At 45.1% G+C, this 21,677-nt stretch overlaps 1 protein-coding gene across 5 annotated transcripts in view; it reads right to left on the reverse strand.

Moving 5' to 3' along the window:
• MYO7B (myosin VIIB) overlaps positions 1-21,677 on the reverse strand; it is a 99,811-nt gene that overhangs the window by 59,957 nt on the left and 18,177 nt on the right. For all 5 annotated transcript variants that reach the window (XM_073360171.1, XM_073360170.1, XM_073360173.1 and 2 more), the window contains exons 3-14: positions 19,572-19,685; positions 18,028-18,180; positions 15,462-15,646; positions 14,214-14,335; positions 12,400-12,542; positions 12,192-12,305; positions 9,255-9,408; positions 5,712-5,788; positions 5,230-5,349; positions 4,852-4,994; positions 3,307-3,517; positions 12-147 (exon numbers count right to left, since the gene is read on the reverse strand). In XM_073360171.1, coding sequence (XP_073216272.1) covers positions 12-147; positions 3,307-3,517; positions 4,852-4,994; positions 5,230-5,349; positions 5,712-5,788; positions 9,255-9,408; positions 12,192-12,305; positions 12,400-12,542; positions 14,214-14,335; positions 15,462-15,646; positions 18,028-18,180; positions 19,572-19,685 — 1,672 coding nt within the window. The remainder of the gene's footprint in view (positions 1-11; positions 148-3,306; positions 3,518-4,851; positions 4,995-5,229; positions 5,350-5,711; positions 5,789-9,254; positions 9,409-12,191; positions 12,306-12,399; positions 12,543-14,213; positions 14,336-15,461; positions 15,647-18,027; positions 18,181-19,571; positions 19,686-21,677) is intronic.

Consider the following 21,677-nt stretch of genomic DNA (forward strand, 5'->3'; position numbering starts at 1 on the left):
AGTGTTCTCACCTTTTGACTGGTAATAGACAATCCCAGCAAAGTGGTTGATACCAAATTTGGTGTCATGGACGCTCCTCGGTGGGATGTAGATTTTGCTTTTGCCATGATGGGAATTGATTTTGTTTAGCAGAGTGGCGTCAGTGCCCTAGGAACAAACACAACCAAGAGCCAGGGGTGAAGCAGATTCTCTCTGCAAGCACTGGCCTCTACAGTGCGAGCAAAAAAAATAGTGCTCCAAGATAACAAAGGGTTAAATCTGGACCTGCATTGGGTGATTGCGCTGGAGTGGGAGGGAGGGACAATGTTGTTAGGAGCTGGATCTAGCAGTAGGGCACCATCCTAGCACTCTCAAATACAAAGACAGGGCCTAGCTAGAGTATCCACTGGCACTTCACAGCACCAGTGAGTGTGTCCTGCTACCCTGGGGCCAGGGAGTCACCCCCGCTGCTTGGGGCTCCCCAAAGCTGTGCAAGAGGCAGTAAGAGTTGCTTGAGAGCATGTTCCCCTGGCCTCTTTGAGCCTTCCTGCCCAGCACAGGCTCAGTGGCACAGAGGCCCTCCATGAGGCTGGCACCGCTCTCCTTGCCCTGGCCCTTATGCATCTCTGGAGGTTACAGACAGGATTCTGCTGCATAGCCAATCTATGGGAAGCTCAACAGATGAGTTTGGTTGGCTGGCAGTCAGCTGGGTGCTTGTCATTAAGCATATAGTTTTCATTACAATTAATCAGGGAGGGGAAAAAAACCACTAGGATAATCCTGTTGTTAAAGGGATGCCTCAACAGCTTCCTCCTCCTTTGGGTGGCAAACAGCATGTAGAATGGGCAGGGCTGTGCTCTTTGAAGTGCCATGGGCCCTTGAGATAATAAAGGGGGAGCAAACCCTTTGCTCTTCTGAGTGCAGGGACTGCAGTTGTGATTATCCCTTTCCTGGAGCATGCAGAGAGCATGGGGGATGCTCTCCAGCCTCTGTGCTCTTACCACCTGGCACAGCTGCATTATTTAAGACTACCTTACTAGATGCCCAAAAAGCCAAAACTGAGGGTGAAGGCTGGTTAAAAAAATAACTTGGTTTAGAGTGGAAGTGAAGGCAGATACATATATCTGTTATATTATAACAAATGGAAGGAAGGGGATGTTAATAGTAATGAATATAAATCAGAAATTAGGACTTGTAGAAAATTGATAAGGGAAGCAAAGAGACACAAGGAGGCAGCTATGGCCAGCATGACAATAGGAAGGAGTCTTTTAAATATAATAGGATAAAAAAGAATCCTGACAATGGTATTGGTCCACTACTATGTGGAAATAGTAGAATTATCAATAATAATACAGAAAAGGCAGATGTCTTCAATAAATATGTCTGTTCTGTATTTGGGGAGAAAACAGATGCTATAGTCTCATCCTATGGTGATGATAACACTCTTCCCATTCCACTAGCATCTCTGGAGGATGTTAAACAGAAGCTACTACAGTTAGACATTTTAAAAATCTGGTTCAGATAACTTGCATCCAAGAATTTTAGAAGAGTTGGTTGAAGAGCTTGCTGGACTGTGAAAGTTGATTTTCAATAAGTCTTGGAGAATTGAGGAACCAGAAGACTGAAAGAAAGCTAATGTAACATTTTTTTAAAAGGGTAAATGGAATGACCTGGGTAATTATAGGCTGGTCGCCTGACTGCAATCCCTGGCAAGATAATGGAGCAGCTGATATGGGACTTGATTAATAAAGAATTAAAGGAAGGTAAGATAATTAATGCAAATCACCATGGCTTTATGGAAAATAGATCCTGTCAGATTAACTTGATTTCTTTTTTGATGAGATTACAGATTTGGTTGATAAAGGTAAAAGGGTTGACATAATATACTTAGATTTCTATAAGGCATGACATGTTTAAAAAAACTAGAACGATATAAAATTAACATGGCACACATTAAATGGATTAAAAACTGGCTAACTGATAAGTCTTAAAATGTAATTGTAAATGGGGAATTGTCATTGAGTGGGTGAGTTTCCAGAGGGGTCCCGCATGGATTTGTTCTTGGCCCAACACTCATTAATGTTTTTATTAGTGACCTGAAAGAAAGCATAAAATCATCACTGATGAAGTTTTCAGATGATACAAAAATTGGGGGAGTGGTAAATAATGAAGAGGACAGGTCACTGATTCAGAGTGATCTGGATCGCTTAGTAAACTGCGTGCAAGCAAACAATATGCTTTTTATTTGGCTAAATGTAAATGCATACCCCTAGGAACAAAGAATGTAGGCCATATCTACAGGATGGGGGACTCTCTATCCTAGGAAGCAGTGACTCTGAAAAAGCTTTGGGGGTTGTGGTGGATAATCAGCCAAACATGAGCTCCCAGTGTAACGCTGTGGCCAAAAGAGTTAATGTGACCCTGGAATGCATAAACAGGGGAATACTGAGAAGGAATACAGAGGTTATTTTACCTCTATATTTGGCACTGGGGTGACCACTGCTGGAATACTGTGTCCAGTTCTAGTGTCCACAATTCAAGAAGGATGTTGATAAATTGGAGAGGGTTCAGAGAAGAGCCATAAGAATGATTAAAGGATTAGAAAACATGCTGTATAATGATAGACGCAAAGAGCTCAACTATTTATCTTAACAAAGAAAAGATTAAGGTGTGACTTGATTACAGTCTATAAGTATCTACCTGGGGAACAAATATATAATAATGGGCTTTTCAATCTAAAAGAGAAAGGTATAACATGATCCAATGGCTGGAAGTTGAAGCTAGACAAATTCAGACTGGAAATAAGGCATACATTTTAACAATTAAGGTAATTTACCATTGGAACAATTTACTAAGGGTTGTCATGGATTCTCAATTGTCTTGTAATGATAATTTTTACATAAAGTTTGGATATTTTTCTAAAAGATCTTCTCTAGGAATTATTTCAGGGAAGTTCTATGGCCTGTGCTATACAGGAGGTCAGACTAGATGATTACAGTAATCTCTTCTGGCCTTGGAATCTATGAGTCTATAAAGGCCACAAATTATTCTGGCCCTGAAGAATTCCGGAGCAGCAACTCCTCCCAACTGTAAGCACAGTCCAGCACACAGTCAACCAGTGAACCATCTACAGTGTGCACAAGAGTTTTAATCTCATGGACTTTCCCCTTTGGGTTGCAACTGGAGAGGACATTAAAGGTAGTGAAGGGACTTCTGTGGGGAAATGACTCTCACTGGGTCTTACCAGCTCACAGTCCCTCCAGAAGAGCTTCCTAGGCAGCTGCCCTCTGTGTGAAGCCAAGAGACCAGATAGAATAAGGCTCTCACCTTAGGGAACTTGCTTTCCTCATCAATGAGGGAGACAATGTTCATGGGTTTGAGTGCAATCACTTCCAAAGCCTGGTGGTTGTCTGTGAATTCAATGTGGCTCCAGGAGATGTGCTCAGCAAGGTATTCCTCCTGCTCCAGCTTGAAGACATGGCGGACAAAGAACTGCTGAAGGTGCTCGTTGGCAAAGTTAATACAGAGCTGCTCAAAGCTGCAGGGGAACAGCATGAGGACCCACTGTCATCTCCATGTTACCTGGTACCATCACTTTCACTGGACAGTATTATCTGACACTCTATATTTGATACATGCACACAGGGAACACTGTTATAGTTTAGGTGATACCATTTCATACTGTTAACGAACACACCTGGTGTATGTTGTTCTTTCTGGGCACATGTCACCATGCCCAACAACCCACATGCAATGGACTCCTTCTTCATATAGTGTGCGGCTGGCAGGACAGATTGTTTCATTTTATGTTTTGTTTTGTTTTTACAGAGACCCATAGGAGCTTCCTGGTTGTGTGCCTAGCTAGCCTGTATGTGCTTAGCTAACCTGTATAGGTGTGTGATCGGATTCCTCTTACTCTTGTCCTCTCTGCCACCTTCCCTCCTTTTGTTTGTCACTCACGCATCTTGCATCTGGTCTTGTAAATAATTGGGGGCAAGGATTTTGTGTGCTGGTGTGTCTGCACACCATGAGGCCCTGATCTGGATTGTGACCTTTAGGCACCACCATACTATAGACAGATTTATCACATATTCCATTAAAGGTAGCATACAGAAATGTGATACTGATCACATGCTCCCTGGGCTTTTTCCCAGGTGTAGCATCTTTGGTACATTAATATGCAGAACACCTGTGGTTCATGGTCTGCACAGCATTTGCTAATGGTCTGTGGAAAGCTGGCTGGTTATATGGTGCTGGCTCTCCTCCTTGTGTCCTGCTGGTTCCCTGCCAAAGAGCCTCAGTGCCCATAGAAGGAGCTGGACACAAGGAGGAAGAGCGAGTCTAGCTGCCTCCATTGGGGCCACTACTATCTAAGAGGAAACAGAAGCTGCTCTTGGGGCCTGAAGCCACCAGTGGGAGAGGAATGTCCAGGAGAGATGGGAAAGAGACAATCGGCATTATGTCAGGGAGGAAGAGGCATCTGGGCAGCATGTCCACAGGAGCAGGGAAATCAAGCGCCTGAAACCATGTACAGGAGAGGACTGGGCAAGAGGAAAGCATGCAGGGAATAGGAACCTGAAGTATCCACAACATGATCTCCATTAAGATGTGGTTCATGCTATGATGAAGTTGGAGAACCCCTGTCCCGTGCAACATAGCTCAGCAGAGGTAATGGCATCTGTGTGGCAGGAAAAGTCAGCACAGGGATGTGCATCATGATCATCGCTAGGAAAATTCAGTGATGGAAGCAAACACCATCTTTACTTTGAGCGCGAAGACGACAATGAATGAGCAAATTAATTCATTTGTTCCCTACCTTTATGTCTGCTATTTGTCACCTTCCCTGACGGAAATGAATCTGGAACATCCTACCTGTTGGTGTTAAAGTTTTCAAAACCAAAGATGTCCAGAAGCCCAATGGACCTGCGGGAACTTTTAGAATCCTGAGAAGGTGGGCTGAAAATTGCAGCATTGATCTTATTTACTATCCACAAGAAGAGATGGCCATAGATCCCCTGTGGAAGAGTTAAAAAGGAGGTAAGAGCCCAATAATGCAAACCCTAGTCGGCCTAGTGCTTGCTGTGCTGAATGAAGCCAACATGCACGCTCAGTGTAGCAAGATCTAGGGCCCAGTGATAAGTGTTTGCAGAACCAGGCCCTGAGAGAGTCTGTAGACACAGCTCTGAAAGCATTCCCACTCTTTGAAAAACATCAGTGCAATGCACACTTGGAGGGGGTGAACTCCTTTACCTTCACAAAGGCGTCTCTCCCATCAGCAGCCTGGACAATGCTCAGGGGCATGGACACGCTCTCTCCTCGGATGATGATCGAGTGGTTTGTAAGGCTGTTTTGCAGTTCTCCAGAGTCCACCTATAGGAATAATCATTGCAGCTGGGTCATCCGATGTAGATAAAGCAGACCTGGCAAAGATGGGCAGAGTCTGACTCAGGAAAAAGAGACTAAGATAGAAGTGGGGAAAGCAGAGACATGCTGTCTGACCGGTACTGTGGCCTACTGTCACAGAAAAAAATAGCTGTTCCTGGGGCCTATATCGGGAAAGATCTCTCAGTTTGGAGGGGCAACACTGTGAGCATTAGCAGCGACAAGGGGACACAGCACAAAAGGAAAACACCATAAACAATCCCTCAACAGAAGCACATGTGCCAACAATCCACCCTCCCAGAAGGGGGAACAAACCAGAGAGCTAGTGAGAGAAGACGAGAATCCAGTACCTCAAGCAGTTTGGTTGCTACAGAAAAGTGTGAAGAATCCAGCACATCAGAGCAGTCCAAATGATCATACACAGCAGCTGGGAAGAGGAAACCGCAAAGCTCAGTATACACACACAGTACAAGTCACTACCACTATGGTGCATGGCTGTATTGTTACTGTTTGTATTACTGTACTATCCAAAGCCAGGAGCAGGATCTCAGGCAGAGCACTGTATAGAAACACAGGCCATGTCCACACCAGCAGAGTGTTAGCAGTTTAGTTAATCCACACCGCTGACCAGCATAGCTCTGCTGGCAGTCTGTAGTGTAGACCTGGCCCCAGTGAGAAAGCCATTGCCCTGAGAAGCTCCCAAGCTAAGAGATTAATCAGATCGCACGGAACAGAGGACGTAAGAGTCACCTACAGAATGCATTCAGTGCAATGCTAAGGCTGCAATTTGAATCAAACCCAACTCAGAGAATTCTGAGTTTCCACAATAACCCTGACTCAGGGCTTGTCTACACTGGCACTTTACAGCGCTGCAACCTTTTCACTCAGGGGTGTGAAAAAACACCCCCCTGAGCCCTGCAAGCTTCAGTGCTGTAAAGTGGCAGTGTAGACAGTGCACCAATGCTGGGAGCCGCACTCCCAGTGCTGGTAGCTACGCCCCTTGTGGAGGTGGTTTGTTTAGAGAGCTGGGAGAACTCTCTCCCAGCGCTCTGCCACGACTACACAAGCCATGTTAAAGTGCTGCCGTGGCAGCACTTTAACGTTGCCAGTGAAGAGGTGCCCTCAGCCTCTCCTTTCCCCCTAGCACACAGAGTCGTTTTCATTATCATTCGTGCCAGGGCACGGTGTTATTTAATGCCTCAGTGTGTGTGAGGGGACCTCTTTATGGCCTGCCAACCTTGTCTCACAGTGAGAATAGTAACAGGTTTCAGAGTAACAGCCGTGTTAGTCTGTATTCGCAAAAAGAAAAGGAGTACTTGTGGCACCTTAGAGACTAACCAATTTATTTGAGCATGAGCTTTCGTGAGCTACAGCTCACTTCATCGGATGCATACCGTGGAAACTGCAGCAGACTTTATATATACACAGAGAATATGAAACAATACCTCCTCCCACCCCACTGTCCTGCTGGTAATAGCTTATCTAAAGTGATCGTCAAGTTGGGCCATTTCCAGCACAAATCCAGGTTTTCTCACCCTCCGCCCCCCCCCCCCCAACTCACTCTCCTGCTGGTAATAGCCCATCCAAAGTAACCACTCTCTTCACAATGTGTATGATAATCAAGGTGGGCCATTTCCTGCACAAATCCAGGTTCTCTCACTCCCTCACCCCCCTCCAAAAACCACACACACAAACTCACTCTCCTGCTGGTAATAGCTTATCCAAAGTGACCACTCTCCCTACAATATGCATGATAATCAAGGTGGGCCATTTCCAGCACAAATCCAGGTTTTCTCACCCCCCCACCCCCATACACACACAAACTCACTCTCCTGCTGGTAATAGCTTATCTAAAGTGATCATCAAGTTGGGCCATTTCCAGCACAAATCCAGGTTTTCTCACCCTCCGCCCCCCCCCCAACACAAACTCACTCTCCTGCTGGTAACAGCCCATCCAAAGTGACCACTCTCTTCACAATGTGTATGATAATCAAGGTGGGTCATTTCCTGCACAAATCCAGGTTTTCTCACCCCCCCACCCCCATACACACACAAACTCACTCTCCTGCTGGTAACAGCTCATCCAAAGTGACCACCATGATTTCAACAATTTCCATCCCACCACCAACCTCAGCCTGGTCCAGTCCACACAAGAGATCCACTTCCTGGACACTACAGTGCTAATAAACAATGGTCACATAAACACCACCCTATACCGGAAACCTACTGACCGCTATTCCTACCTGCATGCCTCCAGCTTTCACCCTGACCACACCACACGATCCATCGTCTACAGCCAAGCTCTGCGATACAACCGCATTTGCTCCAACCCCTCAGACAGAGACAAACACCTACAAGATCTCTGTCAAGCTTTCTTACAACTACAATACCCACCTGCAGAAGTAAAGAAACAGATTGATAGAGCCAGAAGAGTTCCCAGAAGTTACCTACTACAGGACAGGCCTAACTAAGAAAATAACAGAACGCCACTAGCCGTCACCTTCAGCCCCCAACTAAAACCCCTCCAACGCATTATTAAGGATCTACAACCTATCCTAAAGGATGACCCAACACTCTCACAAATCTTGGGAGACAGGCCAGTCCTTGCCTACAGACAGCCCCGCAACCTGAAGCAAATACTCACCAACAACCACATACCACACAACAGAACCACTAACCCAGGAACTTATCCTTGCAACAAAGCCCGTTGCCAACTGTGCCCACATATCTATTCAGGGGACACCATCACAGGGCCTAATAACATCAGCCACACTATCAGAGGCTCGTTCACCTGCACATCCACCAATGTGATATATGCCATCATGTGCCAGCAATGCCCCTCTGCCATGTACATTGGTCAAACTGGACAGTCTCTACGTAAAAGAATAAATGGACACAAATCAGATGTCAAGAATTATAACATTCATAAACCAGTCGGAGAACACTTCAATCTCTCTGGTCACGCGATCACAGACATGAAGGTCGCTATCTTAAAACAAAAAAACTTCAAATCCAGACTCCAGCGAGAAACTGCTGAATTGGAATTCATTTGCAAATTGGATACTATTAATTTAGGCTTAAATAGAGACTTGGAGTGGCTAAGTCATTATGCAAGGTAGCCTGTTTCCTCTTGTTTTTTCCTACCCCCCCCCCCCAGATGTTCTGGTTTAACTTGGATTTTAACTTGAAGAGTGGTCAGTTTGGATGAGCTATTACCAGCAGGAGAGTGAGTTTGTGTGTGTATGGGGGTGGGGGGGATGTGAGAACCTGGATTTATGCAGGAAATAGCCCAGCTTAATTGTCATGCACATTGTGTAAAGAGTTATCACTTTGGATGGGCTATCACCAGCAGGAGAGTGAATTTGTGTGGGGGGGTGGAGGGTGAGAAAACCTGGATTTGTGCTGGAAATCACTTTAGATAAGCTATTACCAGCAGGACAGTGGGGTGGGAATAGGTATTGTTTCATATTCTCTGTGTATATATAAAGCCTGCTGCAGTTTCCACGATATGCATCTGAAGAAGTGAGCTGTAGCTCACGAAAGCTTATGCTCTAATAAATTGGTTAGTCTCTAAGGTGCCACAAGTTCTCCCTACAATGTGCATGGTAATCAAGGTGGGCCATTTCCAGCACAAATCCAGGCTTTCTCACCACCCCCCCCCCCCCCCCCGGGAAACAGTAACAGGGTCACCTCTCAGAACAGAATTCAGTTGGCTCACCCACCAGTACTTCTATTGTCTGCAGCTGCTGCCCTTCCAACACCCCCACTCGCCATCCACATCTGTTTGGCAGACAGCCACGAGCTGGCCTTTAGACAAGAAGGCAGATAGTGATCCACAGACTTTAAACATTGAGACGAAGGGAAGACCTAGCTGCAAGCAGTGCTGTGTTTACCTTCAAACTCAACATTCCCCAGGTGCAGAATAGCAGCCAGCAGCTTGCTGATGTCCCAGTGCTCAGAATCTGAGAACATGAGGATCTTCATAGCAGAGCGGATGTGAGCATATTCCTTTGCATCATTACGGCCATCACAAGAAGTGCAGGCACCCTGCATGACAGCACATTCATGGGACAGGGGAACCGTCTGGGTACTAATACAGACCTAGCATAGCAGCCTCTAGGCTGTAGAACAAAACATATATAACAGAACTGCCCCGTGGGCTGCTCGATACAGACCCAAGATACAAACTCTTGTATTTTATTTTATTTTTTAATTTCCCTTTTCCATGGTAGTTTCTTTCTTCGCTCCCACTCAAAAGAAGGTGACACATTGCTTGGAGTGGTGTTAGCCAATATGCATCTGTTAGGCATAGCATACACCACATGAATAGGTATGATGTGCATGATACTAATATAATATACATTATGTACATGGGTGGTGGGAGAAGTTATGTTAACTAAATGGCTTATGCTCTTCCCACAGTTCTGTTCACCCATGTCAAGCCTTGTACACCACTTTGCAAAACTGAAGTCAGCTTTGGCATTAGAACATAGGAAACGTGTCAAAGCAGAGATGCATGAATAAACTGTGTGCCAAGTACAGGGAGGGTGTACTCCATGGCTCATCAGCACTTGGAATGCAGCATTCAAAACGAGATATGGGAAAGTATAGAGAGCTACCAAGGACAAACCTAGCTAACAAGTGGGTTAGACTTAAACTTAAAGTGAATAGAGGGGGCTGTTAGCTGGCACACGTGCACAATATAAACAGAAGGAAGTTTGAGGATGGCTCTTTGAACCACACCTACTGTGTAAGGTGAACATGCTGTGGGATAAGAATGGTTTTCTGGAAGAAGGGTATAGAATAGATGTTTCCTTTTCATGTTGTGCTGTGTTGTCTTTAGACAATGCATTTGGCTTTCCTGAATATTTTTATGAGCGAACCGTTAGTGTAGTCAAACGCTTGGCTATACACCTTTCTGTCAGTAGTGGGATGAGCCATCCATTAGTGGGTCTCTGAGGTCAAACAGCACATGCTTCCATGGCTGAGCTGAGTAACATGGGAAGAGGAGAGAGAAGCTTAGGCCAGGGGCTGCTTCAACAACCAGCTACATTAAAGGCTGCTCTGGAGCAGTGAAAGAGAAGACGTAACTTTCAGCAGTCCACCCACTGCTCTATCTGTCACCATGGGATACATTTGCAGTGTTTCTTAGGGCAGATTTGAGGTCACGTCTCTTTCCCTGCCCCTGTTGTAGCTCTCCTCTGCCCTGTACAAACATCCCCTGGCACTAGTCAGTAACCCCCAGTTTGAGAAATAAAGACAGGCAGGGTTTGGACAGTGGTAGAAAATACCTTTGCAAAATCAGAACACTAGAATCTAGCACAAGACACTGAGTGGCACAATCCAAAAACAACATGAGAAAGGTCTCCAGCAATAGTCTGCCTGGCACAGCTCAGGGCTCTGCCCTTTGCTACCTTCCATATAAATAACTCATTAAGGGCTGGCCCATATTGTAGGGCATGTCTGCTGGGTCAGTGAGTCCTGGGCAATGCAGTGCTGTGGCAGCAGGAAGAGTGAAGTGTCCTTATGTGCTTTTCTATTTATAGCACTAAGAATAGCTATTCGTACCAATAGCTGAGCAAAACAAAAACCGTGAGAGCAGGGTCTAATCTGCCTATCTAAATATTTTACAGCACTCATCACTGAGCTAAAAGGACTTCAGCCCTTCATGGAATACACAGCGCTTGCACTGCTGTAATAAGCGCTGACCGCGTTATCACTTTGTCCTCAGTCATTCCATTCCTATAATTAACGAGCTGGGGAATCTGCTCCCACTCGCTGGGCCAATGGCACACGGGGCACTTTCCTTTAGGGGCAGCATCATTTGAGCCCATAGCAGTAGTGCATGCGAATGGCCGAGAGGAGCTGCAGGCATGTTCTAGCTAATGAGATTCTTCCCATCCTTTAACACAGAGTTCCAAAGCTTTCTGTAAACATTCAGGCCTACGGTTACAAAAGCCTCCACTAGCCTGAGCAGCTTTTTTTTTTTGGGTGCCCAACCCTGCTCCCACTGAAGTTTGTGGCATGAATCCTGCTGGCTTCAGCAGGGGCAGGACTGGGCCCTAATTCCTCCTTTACTCGTTTTTGTCCAAGTCACAGAGCAAAGCAGCTCAGCTCATGTTTTTAGCGTGAAGAACTTGGCCAGACTAGGGGTGGGATTTCCAAAACTGCGTAGAAGCACAAATCCCACTGAAAGTCAATGGTGGTGGTGCTGTTAAGCCACTCTGTACTTTCAGCGGTCTCCCGCAAGATGAATCCCCACATCCAACAAGGGAAACTCTCTGGAAAACATAAACACAGACTGGGAAGTTTACATTAACTAGCCCAGATTAGAGAGAGAACCACATTACTGAGTTATTTCTGCAAGGCCCACTACAGATAAGGACCATGGCTACTGGTGTTGCTTCAGCTGTGAAATAAAGAAACATTTTGTACCTGTTAATTCCTTTTCTCTGAAAAATACATCCAGGCCTTGTGTTCTCCCTCCTGGGAGATCAATGACAGTTACCCGAAACTTGACTGCAGTGCAAAGGCGGGCACTGAGGAGCCAACTGAAGATGCTATTGGTCTTTCTTAAGGCTGCTCTTGATGGATAGCTTCTAATGGCCATAGCTTGCACCCAGTGATGGATACAGTACAATAAAAGCTTAGAGGACACTGCAGCTGAGCCCACAACATCCTTACTGTTAATTCTTCTTTCACTCTAGGCATGGCCATTTCTATGTGAGAACCAGCCCTCTTGCACTTGCTTTTGCTGTGACACGTGAGAGCGGCCCAGCATGAGGAACCCTGTGCTCAAGGCGATGGCAGCAGAGGGAGGTGCATCTTACCATGGTGAGGTAGGTGTACTCTGAAGCAGTGCCCAGGTTCAACATCTTCTTCTGCTCCAGATTCATCCCCATTAGCATGCAGTAAAATATGTGATAGTTCCTCTCCTCCGGAGCCTGGAATGAGAGAAGTACCCCAGGGGACAGGCCTGTCAGTGCGGTGTCATAAAACAGGAGTAGAGTTAGCACTGACTCCCAGATTAACCCTTACCTGCCGACAAACCCGGGACTTCTCCAGAAGGAACTGCTCTATCCGGGCTCCTTCGATCACGCTGCTTTGGTTGAAGTGGATGTCGATGTATTTCCCAAAGCGGCTTGAGTTGTCGTTTCGAATTGTCTTGGCATTTCCAAAGGCTGGTGAGGGGAGGAAGTGTAGGATAGAGACAGACACTGGGTTTACTCCTGCTTAGGGCATGGCAACTTCACTTTCAGACTACCTGGTCTTGCTGCTGGCATTTCACCTGGTGAGCTCCAGATTCCAGTGCTGTGTGATCTGACTCACACTGGGAATGACAGGCCCCAGACTCCATCCTACACTCAGCTGAACAGAGAGGCAGACAGCTGTGCATGAGAGCAAATGGGCCCTAAATATCTCATGTAGGTAGGGAGGGGACACCAGATCTCTCTGCATGGGAAGCAGGGAGGCTGCAAAGCTGTGGGAAGATCTTGTGGGAAGATACAGTCTCCCTCAGCCAAACACCTTCCTACAGACTAGCACAAGTGCATGCCTACCCCTCACCATAACTTCCCCATCTTTCCCCAACACGACCCCTTCCTGTTCCCAAATCCCTCCCACAATTGCTTAGACTAGCCCTACCCTGACACCAAGCCTGTCACACCTTGAATAAGCCCTTCCCAACCCCAACCATCAAAACCTTGCCACAGGTTCCCAATTCAGTGCCCCACACCCACAGAAACTTTTGTGCCTCCCTAGGGAAGCAATCCCTGACCTCATCCCTGTGGAGACTCTCCCTGAGCTGAGAATGCTGTACGGGACTCACTTAGGAGCCCATGCAAGCCTTTTTTTTGTCTGCAGAGGTAGACACAGGGATTGAGCAGGCAAACTAGCCATCTCACATGGCACTGAAATGCCACAAAGCAGCCAGGCCCATCATTAGACTGCCTTTCAATGACTCAGGTAATTGAGACACTTGGCACTTGTCCTAAAAATGCAGGTGAAAGTAACATTTACAGAGTTCTCATCCACAAAGCAGAGGACTATCCAGTAAAACTCAACTAACATGAGCAGCTCACTCCAGAAATCCTATTCAGTCACATATTTTAAAAGCAGAAAGGAACATTTTGATCATCTAGCCTGACTTCCTGCATAACACAGGCCATTGGATTACACCCTCCATCAAGCCCATATCTTGTGGTTGAGCTAGATCATATAGTTTGGAAAGACTGACATCCAGTCTTGATTTTAAAGACACTGATGGAGAACCCATCGCTCCAAATAACCTGTTCCAATGGTTAATTACCCTCATTGTTAAAAATTTGCACCTTATTCCTAGCCTGAATTTACCTCGCTTAAGCTTCTAGCCAATGGCTGGATCTTGTTATGCCTGTGTCTGCTAGATTGAAGACTAATCTGAAAACTTTTCCATGTGTAGGTACTTATACACCATGATGAAGTCACTGCTTAATATTCTCTTGGATAAAACCAATAGATCGAGCTTTTAAAAAATGCTGAACGACTCTCCCTGTGTCTTAGAATATTTAGTTTTAACATATGGGAATAGGGTTGAGTCAAAAACCCTGCAGATCTGGGGCAAAATCTCAGATGAACCACACAGATTTTGGGGAAAACTCTCTGCAGACTTTGCCAAAATTCCTTGTAGATTCCTTGATCAACCACTACATCACTGAGGCTTTAAGGAGTTCAGCTGCTGTGCACTGAGACATTACTGAGACAGTGCACAGTGGCACTGAGACATTACTGCATTACTCCAGCTTTACACTGGCATAAATCCATCAAAATCACTGGTGTTATGGTGAATCAGGCGTCTTGGCTACATAACCTACCTTCCAGAATGGGGTTGGCCTCCAGAATCTGCTGCTCAATCCAGGAATGCTGGCCACTGACAGCAGCTAAAAACTGCAGTATCAGCTTAGTGCTTTCAGTCTTCCCGGCTCCAGATTCTCCACTGGAATCCAAAACATACATGTGGTAAATCAGTGTCTCGGTTTCTTTTTCTCTGCTACAGTGGAAAAAATGGCAGACCAGGGTAAAAATTCACAGATCTTCTCCATACTATGGGACTGTCCTGAGTCTCATGTAGAGAGTAAGAGGCTTACCTTTCAATGTCTCTTTCACTGAATTGAAGCTATTCTGCATACTAAAATGTTAAGGGCTAAACTGTTCCATCAGTTACACAAGTGCAAATTCACTGATGCCAGTGGATTGGCCCCAGCGTGAAGAAGAGGGAAAATTTGGCCTTTCATCTTTAGTACCTTATTGTACTATCTGTGCTGGTTTTAGTATGTTAACTTCGTGTTCCCAGTATCTCCTCTGCTAACAAGAGACATCATTGCATTGAGATTATCCAGCTCCTTGCACAAAATATGAACAGAAAACAAGTACAGGGAATACCTTTGTAAGAAAAAGATAACGTTTCTCTTGTCTTGTTTTAGGAGGGGAGATTAACCTTCTCAGAGACAATCTCTCCTTTCAGAAAGTTAAATTCAATCTTCAAACATAATGGCTACCTTCCAAAGGTAAAAAAGGTACCTTCCCTGCTATGGACAATGTATTCAGGCTTCCCATTTTCCATCTATTTATAAAGAGACTATTTGTGTAGAATGTCCTGCTGCACTCAGAGGGCTTGGAGGGGAAATGATGGGTTTTGGAAATATAAACATGTGCAAGGGAGCAGTCTCTTGATCCCTTTTTCTTGCAAAATATTTCCAGTAAGGGTCCAAATACAAAAATTACAGCACAAATATGCAGGGTGAAATCAGCCCTGTCTCTGAAGCTGTGCATGAAAATGTTATGTATGCACCCATTTGGGCAAACATAGTTGACATGCTTGGACACACATTATACAGTCACGTGGATACATAAATGCACGTTCAGGACTAAATATTTCTGAGTCCTAACTGAAAATGACACAGCAAAAAAGCAAATGTTCTCTTCTCATTTTCCCTGATGTTATCTATGCCTCCCCAAAGGACTGAAGAGATTGTCACCTCTCCAGACACTTTGGGAACCCTTCTCTATCCAATCCCCGTGGTAAACCTACCACCACTAGTCCCACCCACTCATCCAGTTACCTGATAACACAGCACTGGTCTCTCTTATTCCTCTTCATATTGAAATAACAGTTGTCTGCGATGGCAAAGACATGGGGAGGCAGCTCCCCAATTCGCTTGTTACTGTAGAGTTGGATCTGTTCCATTGTGTAGAGTGGCAACACCTGGTATGGATTCACTGCGACCAAGATAGAGCCTGTGTAGGTCTGAAAGAGGAGAGAGTTACCCATAACATCAAATCCAGACACAGCAGAACACAGCCATAGCCACCCTGGGCTCTGCTCTCATTAGAGAATCATAGAATCATAGAATATCAGGGTTGGAAGGGACCCCAGAAGGTCATCTAGTCCAACCCCCTGCTCAAAGCAGGACCAATTCCCAGTTAAATCATCCCAGCCAGGGCTTTGTCAAGCCTGACCTTAAAAACCTCTAAGGAAGGAGATTCTACCACCTCCCTAGGTAACGCATTCCAGTGTTTCACCACCCTCTTAGTGAAAAAGTTTTTCCTAATATCCAATCTAAACCTCCCCCACTGCAACTTGAGACCATTACTCCTCGTTCTGTCATCTGCTACCATTGAGAACAGTCTAGAGCCATCCTCTTTGGAACCCCCTTTCAGGTAGTTGAAAGCAGCTATCAAATCCCCCCTCATTCTTCTCTTCTGCAGGCTAAACAATCCCAGCTCCCTCAGCCTCTCCTCATAACTCATGTGTTCCAGTCCCCTAATCATTTTTGTTGCCCTTCGCTGGACTCTCTCCAATTTATCCACATCCTTCTTGAAGTGTGGGGCCCAAAACTGGACACAGTACTCCAGATGAGGCCTCACCAATGTCGAATAGAGGGGAACGATCACGTCCCTCGATCTGCTCGCTATGCCCCTACTTATACATCCCAAAATGCCACTGGCCTTCTTGGCAACAAGGGCACACTGCTGACTCATATCCAGCTTCTCGTCCACTGTCACCCCTAGGTCCTTTTCCGCAGAACTGCTGCCTAGCCATTCGGTCCCTAGTCTGTAGCTGTGCATTGGGTTCTTCCATCCTAAGTGCAGGACCCTGCATAAGCTCATAAGCTAAGCAGGTTCGGGAAAGGATAAGGAACTCTTAGGGAAAACCCCGGGTGCTGCAGAAACTTGTGGGTTGATGACTCAGTAGATTGCACTCTTCCCTCTGAATCAGTATTGAACTGGGCACTATGCTACTGGACATAGGGTCATTCAAATGAGACACAATGCTGTGCTCCTGATCAATACTGGTCCATTAAGGATCCCACTGGTGCTTTTTGCAAAAGAAGAGATACTAACCATGATCGCCTGGCCAAATTCCAGCTCAGTTAATTACACTGTGGTTAAAATCTCTGTTAGCTCAACCAGATATGGTATTTTTCGTTTCTTACCATTAACTGTTGTGAAATGTTGCTAAGTGATGTTAAACAGCTGTTGTATTCTACCCCAGATGTGGCTGCACTTCAGGGGTAGGCAAAATAATTGGGGGGGGTGTGTGTGTGTACATACCCCAGTTATTTTGCCTATCACTGAAATGTGTCTGTGTGTATATAGTGTCATTTGGTAAAGTTTATAAAGTGCCAAATGGGATCCATTTGGATGAAAGGCATTACAGTATATAAATGCAACATGATTACATACAAGAGCTTCAAAATATGACTGCCAGGGTTTATTATTGTAATGGTTACATTGTTACATTTACTTTACATTGTTACATTTGCTATAGTAGTGTAGCACCTATTAAAATCAGGGCTTGATTTGGCACTGCCTGGGCACTGCATAAACATGTTGTAAGACAGCCCCTGCCCTGTAAAGTTTACAATCCAAACAGACAAGCAGAGCAAAGTGTGGGAGAAACTAAGTAACTATATCCTTGTTTTCTAGATAGGGAAGTAAGGCACAGAGAAATTAAGTTACCCAGGGTCACACACGAAGTCTGTGGCAAAGCCAGAAAATGAAACCACATCTTCTGAGTCCCAAGGCAGTGCCTTAAACACAAGACCAACATTCCTCTCAATGTATTTCATTGCATCACAATTAAATAAAGATCAAATTGAACCTAAAGACAAGCCAGATCATACCATTGCCAACAATAACAAATAGAGCATCTGGTTGGACTAATAGTTTGTTATTTCCTCAGGTGAATATTGAAATTAGCCTAGCAGAGTGTATGTTGATTTCCTAACTGCATGCTGTACCACAGACCTGATATCTGTCTTAATGTCTGGATTGACAGACAGAGAGTCACCACTGGTAACTTTCACTTTAGGCAGAAAACTAAAAGGCAGCTCTCTTGCTGTCCATGCATCTCGCTGTCGAGTCACTCCATGATTTCAAAGTCTGGTGCCAGCTCTTGTCCTTGCAGTCAAGGTGCTAGGATGAGATCAGTTATAGAGAAGAAAAGGGAGAATTTCAGAACTGCTGAGACACTAAGGCTCTCTCAGTCCAATATTTGGCAAAGGAAACCAGGCTGCCTTGTGTCAGAGGCTGCCCCTTGGCTGACAAATTGTCCCCCTGACAGAAGTGTGCTGTTTTTCGTTTCTTATTCTTGACTGAGATTTGCCCATTTGTCTTGGCACTCACATAGATTTTGTGCTCCTGATGGCGGATAAGGAGGTTATGCACTATGCCTGCTTCATTCAGGTCCCCGAGGCGTATCATGTCTTCCACCCCTTGTGCAGAGGTGGGATGCATGGGACGCACAGCATTGATGTTCCGGGCAGTGATCCAATGTTCCTTAAATAGAACAACACAACAGCTTTTAATTAATCATCTGGGATTTTGTACATTAGCTCAGGGGCATCCAAAGGAGGGAGCCATGTTGCCATGGAGAAAACCTGAGTGTAACTCACACTAGCACAGTGTGGGTTTAGCTGGCATAACCCAGAGCAGATTGCAGCAGCTTTATCTTTAATACATAGGTGCAGCCCACTGAGACTATGACCCAGCATGCAATGCTTGAATCAAGATAGGACATTACAGGTGAGGAATATAGTCAAGATCCTGTGGCAAGCTGGACCTAGGTGAGCCAGCCCTGGATTCTCTTATGCTCCAGTGGAATTTCTGTGGCAGCTACACTTAAATTAAAAATATGGAAGTTTTTAATTGAAATATGGAAAGGAATAAAACAATCAGTTCAGTAGCCCACATCCTGATATTAAATTCAGTTAGTGATTTCACGCTGTCCCCACATTTTCAGTTTTGCTGCAGATTTGGGTATTGACAAAGCATAACGGCATCGTAAAAACTGTTGAGAGGAAACCTGAGGCTTGGGAGCTGGGATGGGGACAGCTGGGCGTTGGGTATCAGGAAGGGGTGGGAAGAAGCTTGGGCTTGTAGGATAAGCACAGGCATTGGATGTTTCTGATTTTTAAAAAAGATCAGCAGTGAAACAGTTAACAGTATGCCATTTAAAGTGTCATCTTTATGTTTGAGAGTCAACAATCCCTTGAGATGAATGGAGCCATTCACACCTTCCAGAGCTATCCTTGCAAGCCAGCTGCAGGTGCAGAAACACAACACTGCATCAGTTTGTGCTCAGTTCTTATTCTCAGTGTTCTCTGCACAATCATGAGGGCTAGAAATGGAATGAGAACTTAGATGCTGGAGCACAATTCTCCAGCAAATGTGGGACAAGAAGTACTCGCTGTGGCAAATTCAGCTGCTGTGGATTACACGGAGACTATAACCTCCCAGAAATACAGGCTTGGAGATAGGACCAGACCATTGGCTCATCAAGTCCCATGTCTTGCCTCTGGCAAGTACTACTGCCTGATTCTTGCAGTTCTGTAGTGCTCTGATGGGCCATACACTAGACTGGCCCTGAATCATGACATCCAGATCAGATTCTGAACTCCACTAAAGTTAGAGGGTGTTTGGATATCCAGAATTTTGATTTGGCCCATTATAATGAAAGAGGCTAGCCACAACAGCCAGTTCTGTATCCGGGTGTAGATTCCAAGGGTGAAATCCTGGCCCAGCTGACTTAAAGGGGATCTGGATTTCACCCTAGAACTCCAAAACGTTCAGGAATAGATCTGTGGCTTGGTTCAGGCCCATCTCTTGTTCTTCACCATGTTACATAAAACTTAAGTATGTTCTGCTGAGGAAGTTATAACATAGCCTACCTTGCCTTCATCATCCTCCACCAAGATCTGTCCTGAGTCAGAGATCTTCACAACTGCCCCAATAGGGACATTGTATTCACTGTTGGACAAGGATTCCAGCCATACATGATCACCCTGGCGAGAAGAAAGTGCTACTGTTAAGTACTGCTTTACATCTAGGCTCCAACTAACTCTTAGCATATATCTCCTGGTTTTAATAACTGTGGGATTTCTTTTACATTTGCTTAACTGGCCCAGTGCCTATTGCCTGGACGAAGCGTTATCTAGTGGTTAAAGCAGGTTAGGAAGTCAGGACTCCTGGGTTCTAATCCCAGCTCTGCTACTGACCTGCTATGTGACTTTGGACAAGTCATTTGGGATAGCCATTTTATAGGCAGAAATGGCACAGAAGTTATAACAATGACACTGCTTATCTAACTACATTACGTCACAGAGAAGTTCTGAGGCTCAGCGACTGTCCACAAAGTGCTTTGATATTCTCAAATGAGATATAGTCTGTATGTGCATTTATTATTATTTCTGCTACTTAAAAACATTCAAAGACAAAGCAGTATTGGAAAAGTGGTAGGAGGGCATCTTCAGACAAGATAACGCTGATGGGTTGACTAGATATCCTGGTCATTTTCAGAGATTTGTGATAGTAAGTTCTAATTGCACATTCCCTCAACGATCAATTGAATAATCTGCACATGGAAACATTAGCACATTTATCAGCTCCTTCCCTGGGGACAAATCCTGCACTCCTTATTCAGGCAAAATTCCTACCTTGGCATCAATGAAGGACCACACCTGGGGCAGCTCCAGTCAGTATTCTGTCTACAGAGCAAACAGGCAGGCAGAATGCCTATGGTGCCTCAGGAGGGAAGCATACTCCGAGATGACTCTACACTTCCTTTAGAGAGGTATAGCTAATGCTCCAGACAGCACTGGCTGCTGTTTGCCAGGCATGACGAATCCCTCCATCCTGCACTACATCCCCTTTGGAGTATCTTGCACGGCTAGTGGTGCTAACACTCCCCCAGCCCTTGCGTCCACAGAATGCAAAGACCAAGATCACTGCAGCCTCTTGCAAGGTAGAGCGGGATCCTTTGCACTTTCCCCTCCACTATCCCATGTGCCCACACAGGATCAGCCACATCTGGCCTAACCGGTTTTATGCCAATGGTCAAAACTTGGCTGCAAGTAGAATAAAGACTATAGGCCAGATTCTCCACTGGGGAAACTGGCATAGCTCCATCCACTTCAATGGAGCTACACCTGTTGAGGATCTGGCTCTGTTGCATATTATTCCAAGTCGGTTCCAAAACATTTACTACCATGGAGTAATTTAAACCTCGTTGGTTTTTTTCCCTCTTAAAATATGTTATTGGTTTACATTAAAAGACAAACAGTTGTAAAGCACTATTGCAATAAATTCTGCACCAGCCAGTGGAGCATACCATCTGTAAACAGAACCCTTACTCACGGTGAAGGGAACCTTACCTCTCAAGGAGCCGCATTGGTTTCAGTGGAAGTGCTCGTGGTGTAAGGCACCAACTCAGCATGAGCAAGGATACTACAAGCTTGCCCAAAATAACCATTATGCCCAATAAACAGAACCAGTTGTGTCTCTGTAATTTTGTTTGGGAAGATGTTGTTTGATGCTTAGTTGATAGATATTGGCTCTTTGTTGCTTTTACTTCTGAAGTGAAATGCGTTAAGTTCCCATGGACTTCTTTTCACCTCTTTCTGCAACATCCCCCACTAGACCGGTGGTTCTCAACCTTCCCAGACTACTGTACCCCTTTCAGGAGTCTGATCTATCTTGCATACCTCCAACTTTCACTTCACTTAAAAACTACTTGCTTACAAAATCAGACATAAGGATACAGAAGTATCACAACACACTATTACTGAGACATTGCTTACTGTCTCACGTTTACCGTATAGTTATGAAATAAATCAACTGGAATATAAATATTGTGCTTACATTTCAGTGTATAGTATATAGAGCAGTATAAACAAGTCATTGTCTGTATGGAATTTTAGTTTGTACTGACTTCACTAGTGCTTTTTATGTAGCCTGTGGTAAAACTAGGCAAATATCTAGATGAGTTGATGTACCCC

Source organism: Lepidochelys kempii, chromosome 9 (genome assembly GCF_965140265.1).
Source record: "Lepidochelys kempii isolate rLepKem1 chromosome 9, rLepKem1.hap2, whole genome shotgun sequence".
NCBI classification, from domain to species: Eukaryota; Metazoa; Chordata; order Testudines; family Cheloniidae; genus Lepidochelys; species Lepidochelys kempii.